We start from the raw sequence: 27,951 nt of genomic DNA on the forward strand, positions 1-27,951 counted from the left end.
GCTACCCAACTCATCTGCGCTCTGGTCGTGTCATCTGCCCCAGTCTAAATGAGTCAAGGCCCAGCCTAGATCTCTCAGGGTGCCCAAAAAGCCTACCTTCCTGCCCGCTCCAAAGGCCATCAGGACTCTCACCCTGCCAGAATCACCCCCGCAACCCTATCTCCAGGCTGAGCCCAATACTTTCAAAGTCATGACTACTATCCACTCTGGCACCATCAAAAATTACCTCCTTCTGACCCTCAGCCCAGTTTCAATCAACCATGAGAAACCTAGGACTTTCATTCATCCTCAGTCTCTGCCCACAGTCTCTCATTCATTATTGCCAGAAGCACTCATTACCATCCAACCTGATATAAGTTTTTTTTTTTTACTTTTTCATTAGTCTTTCTTTCCCCACTAGAATGTAAGTGACTATGGGAGGGTTAGTTCTATTTTGGTCACTGATGTACTCCTAGTAATTTTAACAGTATCTGGCACATTGTAAGTGATCAATACATATTTTTGAATAAATACATATTGACCGTCTTAAATTCATGCTCTGTACTGTGATGGGACATGATTTTCATATTTAAAGAGAAATGTATAGGTTGCTTCCTATTCCTGGAACTCCCAATCCACTCCCATCCATACCTACCCCTACCTCTAGCTAACCTGGATATGTTTAATTTATGGCTCAAATCTCAGACATTCCTGATAAATAAGGTGCAGCACTTACTTTCCTGTTAGATAATTGATCACCTAACTGCCTGTTTCTCTCCCTAACTCTAAAGGATCCTCTGTTTTCTTATGGAATTCCTGACACAAAATGTGTTTTTAAAAATGAATGTATGCATGAATTAATAAATGGTAAAATGAATAATTAAATGGCACAACTGGTCAATTCACTGCATGATCTGATTTAAAGGATGCTAGGAAAATGTTCTCTTTGTACCCTATAAAACAACTAATAAGAAATAACCACCTACATCTTATACAATATGTGGCTAATAAGCCACAGGTCCCATCACTTTATGGCAAATAGATGGGGCCATCTATTTATTTTTGGGGGCTCCAAAATCACTGCAGATGGTTACCACAGCCAAAAATTAAAAGACACTTACTCCTTGGAAAAGAAGTTATGACCAACCTAGAGAGCATATTAAAAAGCAGAGACATTGCTTTGCTGACAAAGGTCCATCTGGTCAAAGCTAAGGTTTTCCCAGTAGTCATGTATGGATGTGAGAGTTGGACTATAAAGAAAGCTGAGCGCCAATGAATTGATGCTTTTGAACTGTGGTGTTAGAGAAGACTCTTGAGAGTCCCTTGGACTGCAAGGAGATCCAACCAGTCCATCCTAAAGGAGATCAGTCCTGGGTGTTCATTGGAGGGACTGATGCTGAAGCTGAAACTCCAATACTTTGGCCATCTGATGCGAAGAGCTGACTCATTTGAAAAGACCCTGATGCTGGGAAAGATTGAAGGCAGGAGAAGAAGGGGATGACAGAGGATGAGATGGTTGGATGGCATCACTGACTTAATAGGCATGAGTCTGAGTAAATTCCAGGAGTTGGTGATGGACAGGGAGGCCTGGCGTGCTGCAGTCCATAGGGTCACAAAAAGTCGGACACCACTGAGCGACTGAACTGAACTGATGGCTAATAACATTTACTGTTATAAAGTTGATATTTTGGACCCTGGGAGCCCACAGGAATACATGGAATGAGTGTTTGAAGCATCTAATAAACCATACAACCTCCTCTTCTAATTGCTCTATTCTTAGAGAAAGGAACATTACAAATGCTACAAATATCTACTGTGAATTGCTACCTTACACAAAAAGAAATAAAATTTAGCTGAAATGAGTTAATTCTAGGAACGCATGTGCGACAACAGTCACAGGTGGGAGCTGGATATGGGCAGGGATACGCCAGCTATCCTGCAAGCAGCAGATGGTGGGACTTTTACAAGGGTGCCCAGGGTGCTTCCCAGCTGCATTCTCTAGGGACCCCATCTCTCCCATCACTGCATCCCTAATATGGAGCACAGCATACCCTTTTGAATTAGAATGAAGCACTGTCTGAGACATGAAGAAACTGGGTATGCTTTGAAATAAGGGCAGAGGAAACATCATGCAGAAAAGTTCAGAGTCCTGAGTAAGCAAAGCACGTGTTAAGTCAAAGCTAACAGTTGGACATGAAAAGGATCTGGGTGCATGGGGCAAGGAGACAGAGAATGAGGGCTGGAGGCAGACTATGCAAGCTGCATGTGCGTGCATGCATGTGTGCTCACTCATTCATGCCCAACTCTTTGCAACTCCATGGACTGTAGCCCAACAGGCTCCTCTGTCCATGGGATTCTCCAGTCAAGAATACTGGAGTGCCTTGCCATGCCCTCCTCCAGGGGATCTTCTCAACCCAGGGATAGAACATGTATCTCTTAGGTCTCCTGCACTGGCAGATGGGTTCTTTACCACTAGTGGCATCTGGGAAACCTCCTGCAAGCTTCATGGCTTGAAGTGAAGTGAAGTGAAAGTCAGTCTGTTGTGTCCAACTATTTGCGACCCCATGGACTATACAATCCATGAAATTCTCCAGGTCAGAATACTGGAGTGGGTAGCCTTTCCCTTCTCCAGGGGATCTTCCGAACCCAGGGATTGAACCCAGGTCTCCTGCATTGCAGGCGGATTCTTTATCAGCCGATCCACAAGGGAAGCCCATGGCATGGACTTAATGCTATGAAACTCAGACTCTGTCACCTTCTTAACTGTCCTGCCCAGGCCCTGGAGGCTCAGCAAGGGCACTTCGGAAGGGGGTATATCCAGCCTGGGGAAGGGGGAGATGAGGGGGTAGGACGGAGGCAGAAAGATTAGGACTTCCCTGTACTCAGACCTCTCCTGTACCATCCCCAAAGCAAAGGAACTTTGCTTTAATTGACTTGAAATAACTAGGATTTATGTTTACTTGGAAAATAAAGGTTTAAAAAACATTCCACCAGGTGACAATGAAAGCCAGAACCCCAAAATAATATTATCACGCTACTGTGTTAGAAAAACCATTTTGCACAGAGAAGGGTAGGGCCTGGCTGGGAGTCATGCAAACTAAAAGTCTATGACACAGTGATGAATCAAATGACGCTGGCAGAACGTTTGAGAAGTTACAATGAGTAACAGAGAGCACTTTTCAATTAATTAAACATGAGGAGAAAAGCAGTGAAGGGTAGGGAGAGTCCAAGATTTTCGGGTAGGGAAATTGATAAATATTCAGGTTCCATTCACCAAGAAAGAAGATAGGTATAGCAGATTTGGGTAGAATATAATTATTTGACTTTCAGATACAATTAGTTTGATTCCTTATGGAACACTCAGACGAAGGGCTCCATCTTGAATACAGTAATATATATTCCCCAAAAGGATAATAAAGAGTTTTGGATTGTGTGAGAAATAATTGAGGCATTTTATGTTAGACAACGCCTGTTGTGTGTGTGTGTGTGTGATGTGAATAAGAAATGTCATCTGTTGAGAGGGAGGGGAAAGATACAAATAAAGCTAAAGGAGGTTTTGAAAGTTTAATCTAATGATCTAGGAGACGGGAACAAGAATAAATACTTTTCAGAATTTTTTTTTTTAAAGCTGAAGAGGTGTTAAGACCATGTTAATACTGAGTGTTAGCCTGTTGCTCTTTAGTCCCTAAGCTGTATCCATCATCTTTGAGACCCAATGGACTGTAGCCCACCAGGCTCCCTTGTCCATGGCATTTCCCAGGCAAGAATACTGGAGTGAGGTGCCATTTCTTCTCCAGGGATCTTCCCCAACCAGGGATTGAACAAGCATCTCTTGCACTGGCAGGCAGATTCTTTACCACTGAGCAACCAGGGAAGCCTCTGGGTGTTCAGCCACTATGAGTAAAATAGATAGCTAGCAGGGAGCTGTGGAGAAGGCAATGGCAACCCACTCGAGTACTCTTGCCTGGAGAATCCCATGGACGGGGGAGCCTGGTGGGCTGCCGTCTATGGGGTCGCAGAGTCGGACGCAACTGAAGCGACTTAGCAGCAGCAGCAGCAGGAAGCTGTGGTACAGTGCAGGTAACTCAGCTCTGTGCTCTGTGAGGACCTGAGGGAGGGAGGGATGGAGACCGGAGGGGGGCTCGGAAGAAAGGGATACACGTATACTGATGACTGATTCATGCTGTTGTATAGCAGAAACCAACACAGCCTTGTAAAGCAATTATATGCCAAGCAAAAATCAAAAGAAAAAACATACCTGGTGTTAGGAATTTATAGTGGCAAAAATCTGTGTATTTATGAGATTTCTCCCTGGTTATGCTGTGTTCAAATCGTAAGGACTGAAATACGGGATCATAATAGTGATCCATGACTGAGGGTTTGTGAGCCTCTTGCAGGAAAAAAAAAAAAGGATTCCAAAAGAGAAAACCATTTTGTAAAGGTAATAGTTCAAGTGATAGATTCTAGAGAGTGTAAAATGAGTAATGGGTCATCGGACTAGTAGAGATTTGGGATTAAGGATTTGGCATTTACAGTGAAGCAGAAGAGGTTATGGGAAAGGTGGAAAGATGGTACATGGGAGATACATCCAAAAACTAAGAGTCCAACATGGGAACAATAGAATTAATCATCATATACCGAAATAGGTGATAAGCACTTAACGGCAACAAAATGTTCCAAAACAACATATCATCTGCTACATGAAATGCCAGATGGATCATTAGGCATTCAACAAACACAACCACCTACACACTCACATTTATACCTATTTATGTTTATCTTAAAATATTTTATTCTATAAAAACTAAATATGTTACTTTTGTCAAATACATGATCATTGTTCATTAACAAGAATAATAGTTTTTCCTTTTAAAATGTATGTCTTCTTGTTAAGAAGCCCTTATTATCCAGTCTATATATAATCAAGAATGGCTATCATATTCCTGATGGTAATGTGGTGATGAAACAGATGAACTCAGAGTGATCAACAAAGCAGATTATAGCACCAGATTATTCAATAATAATTTGTGATTTTTTTTCAAACATGAATATATCTTATGTAGATAACTTAGGTTATTTTAAGTCTCAAGGAATTATACATATATATATATATATATATATGTATATATATATATGGTTTCGGAGTCAAGGTTACCCCAGGTCTTGAAAATTTTATTACTGTCCAGTGTTCTTTATTTCTCAGAAAAAAAAAAAGACTATCAAAGGTAATCCTGAAAAGTACATAGGATGAGAAAGAGTGCTACCAAGGATACTATGTACCTATGTTTTAAAATTGGAGACCATGCTTTGAAAAGGCATCATGGTTTAATTTATTCTTGTGGTATGAGAGTTACATAGCCTACCTTATAATTCCTTTCAAGTAGGTCTTTGCAGAATGTGTGATTATCCCAAATGAAGTACAAGCTGTTAGTCCTTATTTTTTCCCCATTTTGAAACCCCATTTGATCTCTACTCCTTGTAAATTTGGCATCTTACATGTAGTACTTACTATATGCTATCTAAAGAAAAGAGGGTTTGAGGCTTGAATTTCTTATGAAAGTACCAAAATAATTCAACTTGTCTCTTTCTTCCAAGTCTGACACAATTAGTCTGAATCTGTTGACTCAGAGAGAGAACATATCAAAAAATGTTCCCGCTTCTTTTTCAAAACCCAAGGACAGACAGTATTGTTTGCTCATGTAAATTTAAATAAGGGACAACTTTGCTATGTCTGAATGTGCAAACCATTTATAGAATGAAACAGAGAATACAGAAGTTTTAATCTCTAGATCCAAGTAAGAATCTGTACCATTTAAAAATATTCAGCACAGAACACTGGTAAGCTGAAACCATACATTAGAATAAACTAAATGAATTTCACTCAGAGAGCCAGTGAGTGTGGGGAGTCCTCTCAATTCATGAGATATGGGGAATTATTTGAGGAACTAAAATATTTGATGGGTAAAGGCTATAAGCATATTAATTGTTTAATATTCTGAAGGGATCAAAATGTTGCATATGAAAGGCATCCATCTGTTTTAAAAAGCAGGGAACAACATAATTACCCAAGGAAAAATATGTGACTTCTTTAACAGAAAGGGAAGGAGTACAGTATAAGACTTAAGAGTGTGACCTCGTCATCAGATTGCCTAATTTTGGTTTATGACTCAATCACCTATTTCTTAATTACATGTTTTAAACTTTTTATTTATTAGAGTGCTAGCTAGTAAAAATCCCCTCACTTCTTTACCCACACTTTGATATTCTACATTGTGATGCTGGGGCAGGAAGTCTCTCGACCTATGGCTCCCACAGGTACATGAATCTCTCTCAGGGGATGTGTAAGGTCAAAATGGTATAAGTGTGGATTCTGAACTATCATTTGTTTTTTTCACTCTCATTTTCTTATGAGGGTACAGTGGAATTTTCAGGGGGTTACATGACATATGATGTCAACACAGAAGCAAATGTGGTTACTCAGCTGTTGTTTATGTAGCTGGGCGTTAGTCATTTGTAACAATGTAATATAATGTTCACCTTCTCATTATTTAGCTTGAAAATAATCATTTTTCATAAAGATGATATTTTTGTCAACATCTAAGGGGTTTATCCAAGGGAATATTTCATGCAAAAATGGGCACAATAAAGGACAAATGATATGGACCTAAAAGAAGCAGAAGATATTAAGAAGAGTTGGCAAGAATATACAGAAGAACTATACAAAAGAGATCTTAATGACCCTGATAACCAAGATGGTGTGATCACTCACCTAGAGCCAGACATCCTGAAATGCAAAGTAAAGTATGCCTTAGGAAGCATCACTACAAACAAAGCAAGTAGAGGTGATGGAATTCCAGCTGAGCTATTTCAAATCCTAAAACATGATTTAGTGCTGCATACAATATGACAGCAAATTTGGAAAACTCAGCAGTGGCCACAGGACTAGAAAAGGTCAGTTTTCATTCCAATTCCAAAGAAAGTCAATGCCAAAGAATGTCAAACTACTACACAATTGCACTCATCTCACTTTGCCAGCAAAGTAATGCTCAAAATTCTTCAAGCTAGGCTTCAGCAGTACATCAACTGAGAACTTCCAGATGTTCAAGCTAGACTTAGAAAAGGCAGAGGAACCAGAGATCAAATTGCCAGCATCCATTGGACCATAGAAAAAGCGAGAGAATTCCAGAAAAACATCTACTTCTGCATCATTGAGTATGCTAAAGCCTTTGACTGTGTGGATCACAACAAACTGTAGAAAATTCTTGAAGAGATGGAATACCAGATGACCTTACCTGCCTTCTGAGAAACCTGTATGCAGGTTGAGAAGCAACAGTTAGAACCAGACATGGAACAACAGACTGATTCCAAATTGGGGATATCAAGGCTGTATATTATCACCCTGCTTATTTAACTTATATGCAGAGTACATCATGAAAAATGCCAGGCTGGATGAAGCACAAGCTGGAATCAAGATTGCTGGGAGAAATATCAATAACCTCAGATATGCAGATGACACTGCCCTTATGGCATAAAGCAAAGAGGAATTAAAGAACCTCTTGATGAAAGTGAAAGATGAGGGTGAAAAAGCTAGCTTAAAACTCAACATTAAAAAAACCGAGATCATGGCCTCTGGTCCCATCACTTCATGGCAAATCAATGGGGAAGCAGTGAAAACAGCGAAAGACTATTTTTTTGGCTACAAAATCACTTAGAAGATGACTGTAGCCATGAAATTAAAACACGCTTGCTCCTTTGAAGAAAAGTTATGACAAACCTAGACAGCATGTTAAAAGCAGCGACATTACTTTGCCAACAAAGGTCCATCTAGTCAAAGCTATAGTTTTTCCAGTAGTCATGTATGGATGTGAGAGGTGGACCATAAAGAAGGCTGAGCACCAAAGAATTGATGCTTTTGAACTGTGGCATTGGAGAAGACTCTTGAGAGTCCCTTGGACTGCAAGGAGGTCAAACCAGTCAATCCTAAAGGAAATCAGTTCTACATATTCATTGGAAGGACTGATGCTGAAACTGAAACTCCAGTACTTTAGCCTCCTGATGCAAAGAACTGACTCGCTGGGGATAAACCCTGATGCTGGGAAACATTGAAGGCAGGAAGAGAAGGGTACAATAGATGATGAAATGGTTGGATGGCATCACCGTTGCAATGGACATGAGTTTGAGCAATCTTCAGGAGATGGTGAAAGTCAGGGAAGCCTGGCGTGCTGCAATCCATGGGGTCACAGAGTCTGTGTCATCTTTAATATGATAAATAGAAATAAATATCACACATATAAACAAAACCATTTGGGGGTCTTCAAGGATTTTTCAGGAGCCTAAAAGAATCCTAGATCAGAGTTTGAGACATACTGCTGATTACATTTCTCCACTGACTGATGGAAACTGGCTGGGTTCAGAGAGGGCATGAGAGAGACCAGAGAAGGGAGGAGAGAGAAGGGCTTGGTTCCTGCCATTCTACCTGCACTTCCTCTTAGATCTCTCCAGCATCTCGCTCTCACAGAACCTGGTTCCAGCAGCAACTGGCCTCTAGTCTGCAGCTTACAGCCCGCCATTCAGTCCTGCAGAGCCATGGTGGGGATGCTAAAAGAGGTCTGACGTCCAGGGCTGTGGGCTCCTCCCTGAGTCCCTGAGCTACCAGAGGCTGTCAGGAAGGCTCCTCTGCACAGGAGTCTGACGATCACCACCTGCCAGGCAAAATCCCCCGCCTTCACACTCTGCCTTCCGGCTCTAAGAGGTCCTCCTTCCTAGCTTCCGGGTTTTGATGACTCCAAGCTGGGGGAGGCATAAGCCTCCCATGGTTGTACCTCCGCATGCCTCAGTGTTCATCTTTGCTTTTCAAACTCTCCAACACTGTTTTACCAGTTTCCTGTTTCATCTTCCCTAAAGTAATATAGTGAGATTTCTGTTTTCCTGACTGTGTGGAGAGTGACACAATCAGTGACAGGTAGTGATGCATTAAAACCTACACCTAGTAAGAGAACTAACCATCTCTATGGTGACAAAATTGAATTAAGTATCTAAGAGGAAAAATTAATACTCTGAGCTTACAAATCTACAAATGTGAAAGAATACTGGTAATTTGAACAAGTGATATTAAATACTATGCTTTCTAGACATAACTGCCTTGTGACTACTGATACATGATACATGGCATATGATATATGATATTATATATATTCCAGTCATTTAAAACAGCACTTTCTTAAATTTTATGGAAGTATCTCTTCAAATTATTACCTAAACATAGACTTCTAAGACATTGTAATGACAAGTAATGAATAATGATAAAGTATATTCTCTCTAATGTTTAGTTGCACAATCTTAGTATGAAAAGATAAATCCTGCAAGAAAGGTAATTTCTAAGCAAATCATCTCATCTTATAGAGAACTTATACTGACATTTCCCTTTGAGGTTTTTGCATTATATACATTTTTAGTAAATACTTAGACTTACCACTTGAGAGGAGAGCAGGCTTACTTTTTACCATTGGACTAGAATGAGGAAATTTGTTGCTAAATGACATGAAAAGGTGTGTTGTGAAATCATCAGGAAGCTCGGCTTCCAGGAATGTCTTCATAAACAGCTTGAAACCTTCAAAATCTATTGTCTGAAAAAAAAAATTTTAATATATATTTTAAGACTCAGTCAATGTTAAGATTGTTTGCAATGTTCAAGAGCATGAGCAGGAGAAATGATCTCAAACATTCTTACATCCAAGTCTACAAAAGGAAGGCAACTCTCTGAGAAATAAACCAGGCAGGCCTACACTTGACAGTGGTGATTAGATTTAGATGTCTTACCTGCAGCAACGGAGTAAGAAAAACAGGAGCTTTCTAGTCAGGCATCCCTATTTCCACAGTGTCTGTGTGGCCTTAAAAACTTTACTCTTTGAAAGTTAATTCCCTCCTCTGTAAATTGGGGAGAATATTCACAATTCCACAGAGTTATGATGATTAAATCAGACAACTATGTGAAGGTGCTGACGTAGAATCAAGAACACAGCACGAATACAGAAAGTTACCCCCCTTGTCTCCTTTCTTTGTCCCTGATAATAAATACTGTGTTCAACCACTGGAGAAAGTGGTGAACATGAAAGTTTTACCTTAACACCAAGACCAATGGATATAAAATCCTAAAGTGAAATTCTAAATCTTCCTAGGCAATTGTCAAAGAAATCTACTGCAAGATCTTTGCCCACTCTTACTCAGCGCAGAGCTATAAAAGAGCTGACATTTGCATGCAAAGAACCATTGCTACACTGAGAATCTCCGCGTCCACTTGGGGAAATGGTGATGGGAGCTACCTTCTAGTCTCAAGTTCATGGGAGAATTTCACAGGAGCTACTGAGAGAGCTTGCTTTCTCCAAGCAGATGAGAACAGTGGGCTGAGATCTGACTCCTGCCTGGGAAACTGAGAACAAGGGTGCAGGTACTTTAGGGCCAAGACAGGACAACGGTGTTGATTGGGCTTGGCCAACTCTCCTTGTCACTGCAGGGACACTAGTGCATAAACGTTGCCTGGGAAATAGATGTAGACTTCATGGAAGAGAAGGCCCCTGGAGTTGTGTTGGATACTATCTACTAGGCCATTTGAAGGGACTAGGAGACCTACAGAGAAGAAACTGAAATGCAGCCACATCTGTCCAGATCAAAGGACTGCAAGTGCTGTAGGCTCATAGGAAGCCCTTGAAAGATACATTTATTTTTTCCTTACCAATTAGTTCAATATAATGGAGATGAAACTAAAAATAAGGCAAAAACAAAACTTGGCAGATTAATGCTCCCAATTTTTTTCAAACTCCTGGCAGAAGAGAACAAACTTAATTCCATAAACTGCAAATTTCGGATACAAAAAGCTTATTTTGTCTTACATAAAAATATTGGGATACGGTGGCAGAGAATGACCAATTTTATCACTGTACTATTTTGAATAGACCTAAAATAGAATAAGATGTATAAGGATATCAATATGAGAAAGTAAATTTTTGCAGATTAGATCATATAACATTTAACTATATATACTATGTATGCTTTTGTACCTAATATTATCTCAAGCCAATATAAAAAAAACATTATGTTTATTAATGGTTCCAAGATCCCGCCTGCAACTTAATCTGACATTTTTAATTAAGTCTTGTTTTGCTTATTCATTCTCAGTAGGGCACTTCAAATATTTATACATATATATGTGTGTGTATGTGTGTATATATGTATATATATATATATATATATATATATATATGGCGGTGGTGGTTTAGTTGCTAAGTCGTGTCTGACTCACGCAATCCCATGGACTATAGCCTGCCAGCCTTCTTGGCTCATGCGATTCTCCAGGCAACAACACTGGAGTGGGTTGCCATTTCCTTCTCCAATATATATATATATACACACACACACAGTTGGTTATATATTAGTGGTGGTAAAAAGACTTCATTTTTTCCATGTTCAATGAATCATCTCCACCACAGAATATTACAAATTCTCCTAGTAGTTCAGTTCAGTCTCTCAGTTGTGTCCGACTCTTTGTGACCCATGGACTGCAGTCTACAAGCAGACTGAACCACAAAACTAAAATCCATGAATATATAAAGAACAGCATCAATCAGCTGAGATACTTTCAGGAAGTATTTGCTACAACAAATAAAGAAGGGAACCAGGAGTTAATTCAAAAGGTTATAGGAAATTTGTGTGATAAACATATTCACAAGTATCATGACTAAAATCAAAGTTACTTATAGTATCTCTTCTCTATGTACCCTTTGGTAGTCAGCATTATGTTTGGAAACATAACATGATAGAAGCATGGTCTTGAAGTCAGACTCCTTGGATCAACTCTTGACCCAACACTATCCAGCTGGGTGACAGTGGGCAATTTATTAATCTCTCTGTGACTCACGTTCTTCATCTATAATAACAATCTCTTAGTTTGTTAGGAAAAATTCCCCACAATATTGGAAGAATGAACCTTAAACCACATTAACATAAATGCTTCCATTTGCATTTAATAGATCATTACATGGGTCCCCTTTTTTTGTTGTTGGGCACTTTGTTTGTTTATTTGCTTATCCTTTGTCTTTGCTTTTGAGAAATCTGGTAATTAAATGTGAACAAAGGACTATAATGACTGAATTTTTTCCTCTGGGTCTTCCTTTACAGTAAGATTATATTTTAAAACGGAATTCTTTCATGTCAGGGTTTAACATAGGAAAACAACAACAGCAAACCAACAAAAACAACAACAAGGACTTCAGAATAAAACAGTTTTGTTTCATATTCTAATACCTCCACTCACCACCTGAGTGATTTGGGGCAAGACATGTATCAGCTCTTTTAAGGAAAAATCTGCCTCATCCCAAGTATGTTTATGCCCTTCATAGAGCCCTACATAACCCACATAGAACACCCTTGAAATCAGTGCCTGTGATTCAATGAAGAAAACCAGGAAAACAGCCAGTCCGAAGGAAAAAAAAAATGAACTTAATGTATGACATCTCTCTTGATAAGGAATACATTTCTCCTTGATACCTTCTTTTTCAGATCTCAGGAAAACTTTTTGAACTAGCTCCAGTGTTGTAGCTCTCCCTTGCTCAGCAAGCAAAAAAAAAAAATAGCTTAGTTGTATTATCTGTCACCTCTATACCTTAATTTCCTCCATATAAGATGACCCATTCAGCAGTGCTGCCTAAACGTAATAATAAATTGATGTAAAGCATTTAATGTACCCTTGGGCCCAAAGGATATAAAAGAAATAAAATAGCTTAAAAAAGGAAAGGGAATAAATAAAAAGAAGTACTGATTTGAGGTTAGATTTTTATAACCTTAATTTGCCCTAGTCTATTGATTCAGAAAATTAGAAAATTCATTGCATTTTTCCAAACTGGACCCAAAGTTTTTGTGTCTTAGATATTGTGCAGTAATTGTTCTGAGTCAGGCAACATTGGCGAATGATTGCCTTCAGAAAGTAAGCCTTTGAAAAGAGATTAACTTACTTTAAAATAACTAAAAGCCTTTCTTAGACATAAGAATAGAATAAAAATTTCCTTAGTTCTTAAATGATTTCCACAAGATGATGTCATCCTATTTATGACTGAAGTTTTAGTGATGACGTCAGCTTCTTCCTCCAGCTTCTTTATAGTGTTGGTAGGAGCAAACTTCCTTTCTCTTACATTTCCTGTCATTACACACAGCTTACAATGTTGTAAAACCCAAACTTCTTCAAAGCCAAAAGGCAGCTGCTTCAGGGTTTCATGTTCATTGAGGAATTAATCTTCAATGCCTTTCCTGGTTAAGTCATTTACTTCTCATTAGCAGAAGATTTTCCAATTCTCTAAAATTCTGTGTTTTCCAGAATATTAACACTTCCATAAATTGATACTATCCTCAATCTGTACATTTTTCTTATTTCACAATTTAGCAGAATATTTCCAAATTTACATCTCTTATTTTCTACTGCCGTCATGCAGCAGCACTAGCATTGGTTTCTGAAGATCGTGACCTTTAAATAGAATGAAATCATTTATATGCAAAGCAATAGAAACACTAATGCAAAACGTAGGATCAAACAACTAAATGAGTTCTCAAAAATCAAATTGGCTAGAAGTTCAGAGACACACAATCCAAATTATATTTAAGATTTTGAAACCTGTTTTTCCATTTTTTTTTTCTTGAAGGAGCAGCCACAGACTATTTAGGGAGATAGAATCTCTAAAGAATACAAACTCGGGAAGCTGCTCAGAGCTTGCTGCCAAGTTGGCACAAATTCAAAACACATTTCTATGTGCCTTTCATTATTCTATCTGACCATCTGGATTCGTGATGTTTAAATTCCTGCTAATAATAAAGAAATAACTCTAGTATTCATCCAAGTATATTCAAAGTGAATGAAAATAAATGTCGTCACTCTATCATTAATTTATTTTGGCAGTTTCAGGATAAAGATTTTCTCATATTCAGCAAATGTACATTATGCATATATCCACTTTGTACTGGGCTCTGTTCTAGGTGTTGGGGTAAAGATGTTACTGATACATGCAAAATTCTTCCATCGGGGGCTTATCTTCTAATAAAGGGAATAAGAAAAATAATAAATAGCTTAAATGTACAGTGTCTGAAGGTATTAAGTAGTGTGTACGTATGTGCTAAGTCATGTCTAACTCTTTGTGACCCTATGGACTGTAGCTCACCATGCTTCTCTGTCCATGCGATTCTGGAATGGAAGAATATTGGAGTGGGTTGCCACCGCCCTCTCTCCAGGGGATCTTCCCCATCCAGGGATCAAACCCACGTCTCCCGCTTCTCCTGCATTGCAGGTGGATTCTTCACCACTAGCACTGCCACCAGGGAGCCCAATTAAATGTTGTATAAGAAATAGAGAAGGAAGAAATTTATATATTGGGGATGGTGCTTGTAGTTTTAAATCTGATGATTAGGAAATGAGAATCTGTTCTTTGAATAAAGACTGGAATGAGATGAGGGAGCGAGCTTCACACATTTGGAGAAAGAACATCCCAGAGAGATAAAAACAGGTGGTGCAAATGTCCTGAGGCATTAAGATGTTCTTGTTTTAGACGATTTTCTATAAGAGGTAGTGAAGAAAAGCAAGAGACTAGAGCAGGATTGAGGAAGGACTAGAATTATAGAGAGGATGTAAAAGACAGGATCTTTGGTGGTGTGTATATGGGGGCAGACGCTGTAAAAAATATTTTAGACCATCAATACAGTGCTATGGTGGGACTTTCCTGGTGGTCCAGTGGTTAGGACTCCATACTCCCAATGAGAGGGCCCATGTTCAAACCCTGGTCAGGGAACTAAGATTACACAAGCCACAACTAAGCTTGGCACAGGCAACTAAATAAGTAAATAAAAATAAATAAATATTAAAAATAAACCATTATGGCTTAAAGTCGAGTGAGAGGAACAGTTATTGGAGGGTTGCAGCAGGAAATCATGTGATCTAACATATTTTAACAGGATCATATCCTCATAATAGGGCTTCCCTGGCGGCTCAAATGGTAAAGAATCCACCTGCAATGCAGGAGACCTAGGTTCCATCCCTGGGTCTGGAAGAGCCTCTGGAGAAGGGAATGGCTACTCACTCCAGTATTCTTGCCTGGAGAATCCCATGGACAGAGGAGCTTGGGGGGTTACAGTCCATGGGGTCACAAAGAGTTGGACATGACTGAGCAACTAACACTTTCATGATCACAAGAGGATAGTAAGACTAATAACAATAGGATCATTTTACATAACAGGATCTTATAACTTTTATATCAGACAAAAAGTCCAATTTTCACAATTGCTAATGAACTTGCATACACAGCTGATTAATACGTAATCTTTTTTTTAATTATGAATAATTTTTCTTCTTTACATTTATTTATTTATGTTTTATTTTATTTTTTTACTTTTTTCATTTATTTTTATTAGTTGGAGGCTAATTACTTTACAATATTGTGGTGGTTTTTGTCATACATTGACATGAATCAGCCATGGATTTACATGTATTCCCCATCCCGATCCCCCTTCCCACTAGGTGATCTTTAAAAGACAAAAATTAATCACTGAAGTATCAAAGACTAAGTAGCTAAAACCATGAACAAAGAAATTACTTCAACTCATTTATCATTAAGTGTTGACTAAGTGCCTACTATGTGTACAATAGTGCTGGCTACCAAGCAAAAGAAGTCAAATGAGGTAGGCAGCAATTTAAGTTAGTCAGAGGCTTTCTTTCACCATTTCCATATCAATTTTCCTAGTCTGTATCATTATATGCAAATTTATATCTAATTTACATCATTAACTAATTATGTTAAATCAAACACTGATGTAAAGGTTACTGAACCAAAACATATACATTAATATGTAGTATGGCTAACTTTCTGAGATTCCAAATACATGATTTTGATATTAAAATATTTTCAGGAAAGAAAATCTACATTTTAAATGCCTCATTGCTAATGTGTATCTTGTACTGAAATTGATCCTGCAATAGACTGTACATTACCCTTTAGATTTCAGAGCACTCCTTGATAGCCTCCTACACGGCCATGGAGAAACTTCCATTAACAAGAAAGAGTGAAAGTGTGAATTTCACACTGGATTGAAACTTAGTTTTGGTAAATGAAATTATCTTCCCTACCTCAGAAGTGCATAATTTATTAACTGTACCAGTCTTTACCTAAAACTAACATCTACTAAGTCTCACAGAGAGAAATAGACATGTGTTTTTCAGTAAGAGATGCCCAATGGCAAGAATAACAAACAATGATACTCCAAGTTATTTTAGTAATTATGAAATGCACATTATCCATTAGAAAAATTTTAAGCGGGTTACTTTTATTGTGATTTTCAGTATATCCTGATCAAGAGTCTGTATCCCACTAAATTTTGTACTTCAGCTGAAATCTACTCTGAAAAAATTTTTACTGGAGTATAGTTGATTTACAAAGTTGTGTTAGTTTCAGGTGTATAGCAAAGTGAATCAGTTATCCATATACATATACACACTCTTTTTAGATTCTTTTCCTATATAGACCATTGCAGAGTATTGAGTAGAGTTCCCTATGCTATACAGTAGGTTCTCATTAATTATCTCTTTTATATATAGTATATATATATATATATATATATATATATATGTCAATCCCAACCTTCCAATTTATCCCTCCTCTTCTAACCTCATTAACCATGAATTTGTTTTCTACATCTGTGACTCTATTTCTGTTTTGTGGAGAAGTTCATTTGTACCATTTTTTAAAAAATAGATTCCACCTTCATCTCGTAGGACGCTGTCTTGCCTGTGTTTCGTGTTGTCACTAGAACTGGTGTGAGTTATTACTGAACCACACACCAAATGCTCTAAAAGTTATTTCTCCTCGAAAAATAAAACAGAATAAAGATTTTGTGAATAACTATGCATCTATAATTTTCATTAATAATGTCAGTTTTTAAGGACTGCATACTTGCATCTTTGTGGAGGGAAATGGGAGGAAGGTTCAAGAAGGAAGAGACATATGTACACCTATAGCTGATTCATGTTGATGTCTGACAGAAAATAACAAAATTCTGTAAAGCAATGATCCTTCAATGAAAAAAATAAATTAATTTTTAAAAGTCCCCAAATGAGCCTCTTAATGCAGGTATGTGTATAGGCAGAAATTACAAGTATCTCTTCTTCCCTGCTGGACTATAAGATCCAACACAACTCTGAACCACACAGTGCTTAACATAATCCTTTTACATTGCAGGTTAGCATGATAGATTTGAAGTATGGACACTGCAATAGCAAAAAAATAGAAATAAGCACAATTTCACTCAATACCTCTTTGTATGACATCTAGCAAGAAAGAAAACTGATTCAAGTAGTATGGTAAGAATTTGTGAAATAGAATAAATACAAAAAGGTTTTGACCAGGAATAGATTGTTTTAATAAATCTCAAATGAGATTATTTTAAAGTATGATAGCACATGGCTATATATGTAATATTGTAACAAATTAAAATAAAACAAAATCAACAAAAGTATTGATAACAATATAACAAAAAATTTGGAATGGTTTCAAATACATATTATCCTAAAAAATCTCTTCTTTCTAATCCATCAAGGCCCAAATATGTCTGGGTTATTACAGGGAGAAACATCAAGATGAAAAAGTACAGAAGACAAGTCAGGAAGTGCTCAGCTAGCATGTGAGAGTGAGGGAATGAGAGTCTACAGGAGCATCAGGGAATTCACTGATTATTTTCAGGACCTAAGAATTCCTTAGTAGTGTAGTGTCACTCGCTCAGTCGTGTCCGACCCTGCAACCCTCTAGACTGTGGCCCGCCAACTTCCTCTGTTCATGGGATTCTCCAGGCAAGATTTCTGGAGTGGATTGCCATCCCCTTCTCCAGAGGATCTCCCCGACCCAGGGATCGAACTGGGGTCTCCTGCACTGCAGGCAGATTCTTTACCATCTGAGCTACAGGGAAGATTCCCAGGTGAAGTACTTTGCAAGCAATCTGTAAAATATATTTAATTGCTTGATACTTCTTGGTAGCAAAGATCATCTTGACCATTTCTGTTTCTTCCACATGTCCAGATGCAATGAAGGTAAAAGTGAAAGTCTTAAGTCAGTATTGTTCGATTCTCTGCAGCCCTATAGACTGCAGCCCACCAAGCTCCTCTGTCCATGGGATTCTCCAGGCAAGAATACTGGAAAGTGTTGCCACTTTCTACTCCAGGGAATTTTCCCAACCCAGGGATTGAATTCATGTCTTCTGCACTGCAGGCCAGTTCTTTATTGTCTGAGCCACAAGGGAACAATATCTGATACATAATATGCATGCATTATTTGGGATGCAACCAACAATTTTTGTTCCAAGTGCTTTTCTCACTTTCTATATGTTTATCCTCACTGGTAGATGTTTTTATGCCAAACTACTTCTTAAAGCCTTCAACCTCTCCATTCAATCTTTATAGTCAGTAATATGCTCTATTATCCATAAATGGAAAAATAAAATTCGAATTTCCTTAAAGTGTTTGTTGTATATAATGGAAACTATCTAAATGCTATTGTGTTCTAGGAACTGCACTAAGTATGTTATGTGTATGCTGTAATTCGATCATCACAATAACTCCATAAGCAAATGCCACTATCACTCCTATTTTATAGACAGGAAGGCTGTAAAAGGATTTTTCTGAGGCTCAGAAACATCAAGTAAAAAGCCCAAAGCCAAAAGTTCCTATTTATTGCCAAGGACCTAAATATTTATGATTTCAAAGGCTTCCATGTTATAGTTAAGTATAACTCTATAGGCAGATTTTAAGTTTTCAATATCCATATCAAGTACAACTGGTTTGTCACCATCAACTCTGCTGACTAGTCTATCAATAAGATAGTCATTAGACTAAAAACGGGAAACTATAAAAATAAACAGTGATGGTATAATTATCTCAGTTCCACAATCTTGAAAACTCTGAATTGACTATAATTCTTTTTGATATTCTAAATGTAACCTATTACTTTTGACCACATATCTGAACTATATTCTAAATCTGCCTTCAGGTTCCATTATAATCCTCCTTGCCATCCCAGTTTTCATCATTTGATTGGACTTCTTCAGTAATTTATACTGGTCTCCTCTTGAACGCAAATCTGTTGTTCCCATTGGCTTTAGACATATTTTCCTAAATGGAAAATTTAACTTATTGATCTTCAGTTCAGTTCAGTCGCTCAGTCGCGTCTGACTCTTTGCGACCCCATGAGCCACAGCACGCCAGGCCTCCCTGTCCAACACCAACCCCTGGAGTTCACCCAAACTCATGTTGATTGAGTCGGTGATGCCATCCAACCATCTCATCCTCTGTCATCCCCTTCTCCTCCTGCATTCAATATTTCCTAGCATCAGGGTCTTTTCAAATGAATGAGCTCTTTGCATCAGGTGGCCAAAGTATTGGAGTTTCAGCCTCAGCATCAGTCCTTCCAATGTACACCCAGGACTGATCTCCTTCAGGATGGACTGGTTGGATCTCCTTGCAGTCCAAGGGGCTCTCATGAGTCTTCTCCAGCACAACAGTTCAAAAGCATCAATTCTTTGGCGCTCAGCTTTCTTTATAGTCCAACTCCCACATCCATACATGACTACTGGAAAAACCATAGCCTTGGCAAGATGGATCTTTGTTGGCAAAGTAATGTCTCTGCTTTTTAATATGCTATCTAGATTGGTCATAACTTTCCTTCCAAGGAGTAAGTTTCTTTTAATTTCATGGCTGCAATCACTATCTGCAGTGGTTTTAGAGCCTGAAAAATAAAGTCTGCCACTGTTTCCCCATCTATTTGCCATGAAGTGATGGGACCGGATACCATGATCTTAGTTTACTGAGTGTTGAGCTTTAAGCCAACATTTTCACTCTCCTCTTTCACTTTTATCAAGAGGCTCTTTAGTACTTCTTCACTTTCAGCCGTAAGGGTGGTATCACCTGCATTTCTCAGATTATTGAAATTTCTCCCGGCAATCTTGATTCCAGCTTGTGCTTCTTCCAGCCCAGCGTTTCTCATGATGTACTCTGCATAGAAGTTAAATAAGCAGGGTGACAATATACAGCCTTGACGTACTCCTTTTCCTATTTGGAGCCAGTCTGTTGTTCCATGTCCAGTTCTAACTGTTGCTTCCTGACCCGCATACAGGTTTCTCAAGAGGCAGATCAGGTGATCTGGTATTCCCATCTCTTCAGAATTTTCCACAGTTTATTGTGATCCACACAGTCGAAGGCTTTGACATAGTCAATAAAACAGAAATAGATGTTTTTCTGGAACTCTTGCTTTTTCGATGATCTAGTGGATATTGGCAATTTGATCTCTGGTTCCTCTGCCTTTTCTAAAACCAGCTTGAACATCTGGAAGTTCACAGTTCATGTATTGCTGAAGCGTGGCTTGGAGAATTTTGAGCATTACTTTACTAGCGTGTGAGATGAGTGCAATTGTGCAGTAGTCTGAGCATTCTTTGGCATTGCATTTCTTTCAGATTGGAATGAAAACAGACCTTTTCCAGTCCTGTGGTCACTGCTGTGTTTTCCAAATTTGCTGACATATCGTATGCAGCACTTTCACAGCATCATCTTTTAGGATTTGAAATAGCTCAAGTGGAATTCCATCACCTCCACTAGCTTTGTTCGTAGTGATGCCTCCTCAGGCCCACTTGACTTCACATTCCAGGATGTCTGGTTCTAGGTGAGTGATCACACCATTGTGATCATCTGGGTCGTGAAGATCTTTTTTGTACAGTTTTTTGTGTATTCTTGCCACCTCTTCTTAATATCTTGTGCTTCTGTTAGGTCCATACCGTTTCTGTCCTTTATTGAGCCCATCTTTGCATGAAATGTTCCCTTGGTATCTCTGATTTTCTTGAAGAGATCTCTAGTCCTTCCCATTCTATTTTTTTCCTCTATTTCTTTGCATTGATCGCTGAGGAAGGCTTTCTTATCTCTCCTAGCTATTCTTTGGAACTCTGCATTCAAATGGGAATATCTTTCCTTTTCTCCTTTGCTTTACACTTCTCTTCTTTTCACAGCTATTTGTAAGGCCTCCTCAGACAGCCATTTTGCCTTTTTGCATTTCTTCTTCTTGGGGATGGTCTTGATTCCTGTCTCCTGTACAATGTCACGAACCTCTGTCCATAGTTCATCAGGCTCTCCATCTATCAGATCTAGTCCCTTAAATCTATTTCTCACTTCCACTGCATAGTCATAAGGGATTTGATTTAGGTCATACCTGAATGGTCTAGGGGTTTTCCCCACTTTCTTCAATTGAAGTCTGAATTTGGCAATAAGGAGTTCATGATCTGAGCCACAGTCAATTCCCGGTCTTGTTTTTGCTGATGGTACAGAGCTTCTCCATCTTTGGCTGCAAAGAATATAATCAGTCTGATTTCAGTGTTGGCCATCTGGTGATGTATATATGTACAGTCTTCTCTTGTGTTGTTGGAAGAGGGTGTTTGCTATGACCGGTGCGTTCTCTTGGCAAAACTCTATTAGCCTTTGCCCTGCTTCATTCCATACTCCATGGCCAACTTTTCCTGTTACTCCAGGTGTTTCTTGACTTCCTACTTTTGCATTCCAGTCCCCTATAATGAAAAGGACATCTTTTTTGGGTGTTAGTTCTAGAAGGTCTTGTTGGTCTTCATAGAACCGTTCAACTTCAGCTTCTTCAGTGTTACTGGTTATTGATTTTAAGAATATTATTTATCATTTCCTGTAGCTACTTAAAAAAAAAAAAAACAAAATCCTTAGACACTCTAAGTCCTTATACACGAATGTCCAGATTTTCCACTAATATCCTTAAATGTACTCCTTTTGAAAAAATCTATTCCTATTGATGCAAACACACAAACAAACACAGCAGGCAAACCCTCAGATAAATTTTAGGTGTAGCAAGCACCTAAAGAATTTTCTCTGTTTATCTTTGTGCTTAGTCGCTCGGTCTTGCCTGACTCTTTGCAAACCCATGACTGCAGCCCACCAGGCTCTTCTATCCACAGGGATTCTCCAGGCAAGAATACTGGAGTGGGTTGCCATGCCCTCCTCCAGGGGATCTTCCCAACCCAGGGATGGAACCCAGGTCTCCCACATTGCAGGTAGATTCTTTACTGTCTGAGCCTCCAGGCAAGCCCAAGTATACTGCAATGGGTAGCCTATCCCTCTCCAGGTGATCTTCCCAACCCAGGAACCAAACAGGGGTCACGTGCATTGCAGGTGGATTCTTCACCAGCTGAGCTACCAGGGAAGCCCCTATTTGTCCTTAAACAAGTAAAAGAGATCACCTGAAGTTCCCAACATCACTTTTTCTCTGATTTTTAACTCTTATATGAATTATTTAATAAATGCTATGAAAGAAATGAAAGACAATCTGCACGTCTTCTTTGGAGAAATGTCTGTTTAGGTCTTCTGCTCAGTTTTTGATTGGGTTGTCTTGTTTTTCTGGTATTGCGCTGCATGAGCTGCTTGTATGTTTTGGAGATTAATCCTTTGTCAGTTGTTCCATTTACTGTTATTTTCCCTCATTCTGTCTTTTCAACCTGTTTGTAGTTTCCTTTGCTATGCAAAAGCTTTTCGGTTTAATTAGGTCTCACTTGTCTATTTTTGGTGTTATTTCCATTTCCTTAGGAGGTGGGTCATAGAGGATCTTGCTGTGATTTATGTCATAGAGTGTTCTGCCTATATTTTCCTCTAAGAGTTTTATAGTTTCTGGTCTTATATTTAGGTCTTTCATCCATTTTGAGTTTATCTTTGTGTACGGTGTTAGGGAAAAAAAAAGAAATGAAAGTAACCTATACAGAATGTTTACTACATGTCAAAGTTAGTGCTTATCATCAAATTAAAGAGAGTTACCAGTCTACTTTTCAATTTAAGCTTGTTTTAGCAGCTCATCTGTAGAAAAAGCAATTGGAAGCAATTAGTATAATTACATTTTATATATTCTAAATATTTACCTATTTTCAAATTTTTGTATATTTATTACAGAACATTAAGGGAGAAATGGATCATTTGTGACATGTTGACTGTGACAGATATCACCTAGTCATTTTAAGTAGTTAAATCATTAAGCTTGCAATTTAGAATAAGATGTGGCAGATGGTCCATTCTCAAATTCTAAATATTTTCACAGATATAAAACAGTGTGTTTTTTGGAAACGTTGAGATTTGCTCCTCAGTGCAATTACTAGAAACCTGCAAGGAGTTATTCAAATTGATTTGTTTAATTATGACATAACTAATTAATCTCACAAGGAGCTATGCAAATATTTTCTCAAATTTTTGGACATGGTCCATTCTATGTGAGAGCAGTTCTCGGAGTATCAAGGGCATAAAAACTGAGGCCACGTGTTGAAATAAAAGTTACAAAGTATTTCAACAATAAGTATACATAATCAAAATCAGGTTAATGACAGGATGATAGTAGGCATTTTATTCTTCCATCTCATGGTATGTTTTCAAAATTGTGTTCTCGCTACAAGTTTGATAAGAGAAGGAAGATGACTGAAAATGTGTTGATAGCAATAGGGTAGAAGTGAAGCAGAAACATTGGTAAACATGTTACATCCATTCCTTGCTAACTAATTATCCTGGCATTTATGCAGTTGTGGGGGGTGGGGGACAACAGACTCCCTAACTCTACCACCAGGACAGCATTCTAGATCGCAACGAGGCTTGGTGGGGGAAGCAAATCACACAACTTGTCCTCCACTCACACCTTAGAAGGAAATCAATTGAACGATGGAAAAAGATATCAGAGTCACTGTGTTATACCTCCTAACTTTTTGGATGAGAAACACTGAGGCTCTGAGAAAATTGAGGTTCTAGGAATGGTTTGGATATCTCAGATATTCTTGGTTTTATCTTTTATATGTTCTCCAGAACTTTCATTTGAAAGCCTGTTCCTCCCTACAGTGTGACCAACAACCACTGCCTCAGAACATCAGTGGAACACCTGTCACAGACACAGGGCTAAGTATTTTACGTCTACTTTAGAATTTAACCCTTTCAACAACTAAGCAGAGGCAATACTCTCTTCATTTGATAGGTGAACAAACTGAGGCCAGGAGAGATGAAGCAACTAGTCTAAGACCTGCTTGTATGTGGCAGACATGGAATTTGAACTCGGTTCAGTTGGATTCCCAAGACTGTATTTTCTCTATTATACTTTCAAGGAGGTTTCTTTAATGGCAAAGGTTGAATTTGATTCTGGGAGGACAATTACAGCTTAAAATAGAAGGATGTTTATCTTTGCTACTAATTATAATAGCATCAATATCCTTTCTAAAGACATTTAAAATATACATTAGGCAGCAGCACTACAAAATGTAGGTTCTGAATTCCCAGGTTTCTTATTAAGGGATTGAGGCAACTCACTTGTCTGAATATAAAGGGTAGGCACATTAGCATAAACCCAGTACAGAGTACTGAGTACAGAGATAAGGTATACCCAGGGAGCTATAAAAAGTTAACTCAGCCTTGGGCCAAGAATCATCTACTGACAGGAAATGTAAAGAGAACATCTTACACTCACAGGACACGATAGACAAAAAACACACGGAGAGCAATAAGTATGCATGCCTCACACTACTTTTTCCCTTGGGCTACCCTCAGCTTTCCACGTTGTTTATACTCTGCAACTGAAACGGCTTCCCTGCTAAACTGCACACAGAACAAAGACTGAACGAGGAATAGAAAGCAAGCAGCTCACGAGGCTGACCCCATACAGAGGCAGGCTCCTCTGCCAATAGCTTTCAGACAGCCTGGAGCGGGAAGGCAGCTCGTGTGGGATGGTGTGTTTGTGAACCAAAGTACACAACAAATGCCCTTCAGAAGCTAGAGCCTGCTTCACAACACAACTGTTTATTCTGAAGGGGTTGTTGTTGTTTAGTCACTAAATCACGTCAGATGCTTTTGCAACCCCATGAAATGTTGCCCGCCAGGCTCCTCTGTCCATGGGAGTTGCCGTCTAATAACATAAACCTCGTGGAAACTGCCTTTGGGGGAGCTAGTAGGTTTCCTCAGAGGTCAGGTCTGAAAGGGGCTAGTAACAACTATCACCAGCAACGAATTTCCATTTCAGCTGTGTTGCAACCTAGGCAATTATAATACGTAGGACCAGCGTCAAAGTCAGTCAAGTTCATTCTGATGTAATCAATCATACTGGGACATGTCAGGGATGAAACTACAGGGCATGCTGTCATTGAAACAACAGGGAAACTAGTGAATAAGAAGCAGTTAGTACATTTTTCTCCAAAACTCTAGATAGTATTTCTAATGAGTAGCCATATTTAAAAGCAACTGGACTACATGATGACCTTTTATCTAGCTTGTTTCACCTTTTCTATTTCATACTCAATGCTTCTATTTCATTTAGTTTATGTTTTCCAATTTCTCTATCTCTTCTTTTTTTGATGTTCTTTCTAAGCCTTTATCAAGCATAGAAAAAAGCCTTTGCTTTTGTGTATTATGTATAATATATATATTTTAGAAAACATGAATTTTTTCCTAGCTAAAATTTTTATTACATTTTGGTTCCATTTGTTTGACTTAGTATGAATAGAATGCTAGATTTCTAATTTAAAACAATAGATACACAACAAGCAAAAAAGGTTTAATGTATAGCACAGGGAACTATAGTCAATATCTTGTAATAATCTATAGTGGTCATCATCTGAAATGTAATATATGTGCATATGTATAACTGAATTGTGTACCTGACACATTATAAGTCAACTACACTTCAATAAAATATATATATATATATATATATATTAATAAAAAAAGAAGCAGCTAATACATACCTAGTCGGTCCAAGGGAGACAATATGGTTTTAGACAGCTCATGCATTTTATTAATAGTAAGATCGCATGCACACATTCCTACTGGGATATAAACATCCATTCAGAGAACTCGACAATGTATTATAATTCTATGTATCCAACTTAACTATGGACCTAAAACCTGCTTTACAAAATGGACATGACTAGGAGAGAGTGGTTGAAAGCACAGATGGGTTTACTCTTTTTCCTAGGAGGGTGAAAATCAAGAGCTTTTCACTCATATTTTCCTCACATATGCTAATAGCACTGTAGACCAATCAAAAGTTCTTATCAATTGCATTTAAATCCAATTGTTAAATCTCTCATCATAGATTAATAATTTAAGACTTTCATTAAATAAATCTTTTTACCAGAGCCTGATGATATTTTGGTGAAATTAGAAAAAGTAAGCTCAAGAGTCTACAAAACTGAACGCTGCACTTTGGACCCTTTTTGATTCTATTGAGGTATAGTTTCTCTATTTGAGTCTTTAACTTGAACACAAATCAGTCACTTTTATCTTTATAAGTATTACAGTTAATCTTATATATGAATCTCACTGGTACAGAAGTATAGCTCAGAGATAAGGATGAGAAATTCATAGCTCACATCAGAATAAAGAAAGAAAAGACGGATTTTAATAGAAAAGAAAATGTCTTACTTGATTAAGAATGTCTTGTTTCTGTGAATGCAAGGAAAGAAAGAATACATGTGTTAATGTCAGATAATTTATACTCATCACCTCATATTGCTGATAAAGTCAAGTTTACAGATTGATCTGAAAACACACTTTAGATGCATGGGTCTCAAAATGGGGTTCTGAAATAGCTTCAGCATCAGCTGGGACACTGATAAAGAGAAATTTTTGAACTCTGTTCCAGAAACTAAAGTGGAGAAGCAGCAAACTATTTTAAGAAGAACCCAGGTGATTCTGATGCCAGCTAAAACCTGAGACTCATTGAATAGATCAATCTTAGAATGTAATAAGCAAACAGTTCTAATTGACATAGGGTAAATATAATGAATAACACATACAATATAATGGAAGCCTTCCAGAGAAGAATATGAAAATATAATAGAATATATAAAGGTATATTTGATTATACTTATTCCCCACTTCTAATGATTCCTCCTGTTAGAATAACATGCCTAGCTTCTCTCCATCTCTTTAAAGGTAGATATTTAATTTCTCTCTATATATGCCACTACTTAATTTCTTCCCATTGTTTTAGAAGCCAACAAAACAGTTTGATATGGAATTTGAAATCCAGGGGAAAATATTTACATTTTCAATGACAAACTGATTCTCATATTACAAAATTCTACTACTCTCATGAATCTATTATATCTGCGATGTTCTGACTGATTTACTATGAACCTTCTCACTAAGAATGGATGGCCATTACAATCTACCTATAATGATAGGCTTTACATTGCTCATATAAAATTAGGTGAAACTAATAGGCATCTCTTACCTTGCTGGGTATGAGTTAGTAATAATTGGGTGCAATGGAACAGGCCATGCTCATACATAAGTAATACCATTCAATGCATATGAAAAATGTTTTCCTTCCCCTCGTCCTTCTCATATCCCTTGGTTTTCCCTCTCATTCTAATAGCCTCATCAATTAAGTAAACAGGAAATATCTTAAACTGGGATTACACACATCTAGATTTTAATTATCGCTATTGTCACAAACCTAGATGGTACATCTTGGGAAAAGCATTTTACTTTTCTTAAAATCAGTTTCTTTATTTACAATCATATTTGGTTATCTCAAGACCTTCCTCAAGCTTTTATGCTTAAAACATCTTTAAAGCCATTGTTTAAACATATATTTTATGATTATATCATTTATTTCCTCATAGGAATTAAAAATAAATGATTCATCCATATATTACACTTAATATTCTCTGTTCACATAGACTAAAACAGGTCACATTTTCATCAGAATGTTTGTATATACAGCTTTTATAATTCAGTAGTTCAAGTAAGTGAAAACAAAAATAATACGTCTACCCTTTAAGGAGCTTTACTTTGTAAAGGAGAAAATTATTTGAGAGATATTTAGGTTGTAGTCTCTTTGAATTAACACTTTCCATGGATGATGCAGACTATGT

At 37.9% G+C, this 27,951-nt stretch overlaps 1 protein-coding gene across 4 annotated transcripts in view; it reads right to left on the bottom strand.

Annotated features, from left to right (window-relative positions):
- DGKB (diacylglycerol kinase beta) overlaps window positions 1–27,951 on the bottom strand; it is an 808,737-nt gene that overhangs the window by 615,624 nt on the left and 165,162 nt on the right. For 3 of the 4 annotated variants that reach the window (XM_043462754.1, XM_043462753.1, XM_043462752.1), the window contains exon 4: window positions 9,452–9,605. In XM_043462754.1, coding sequence (XP_043318689.1) covers window positions 9,452–9,605 — 154 coding nt within the window. Of the gene's footprint in view, window positions 1–9,451; window positions 9,606–26,491; window positions 26,513–27,951 lie in introns of all 4 variants that reach the window. The other variant, XM_043462751.1, reaches the window with a different exon arrangement.

This window comes from Cervus canadensis, chromosome 3, assembly GCF_019320065.1.
Source record: "Cervus canadensis isolate Bull #8, Minnesota chromosome 3, ASM1932006v1, whole genome shotgun sequence".
Lineage (NCBI taxonomy): Eukaryota > Metazoa > Chordata > Mammalia > Artiodactyla > Cervidae > Cervus > Cervus canadensis.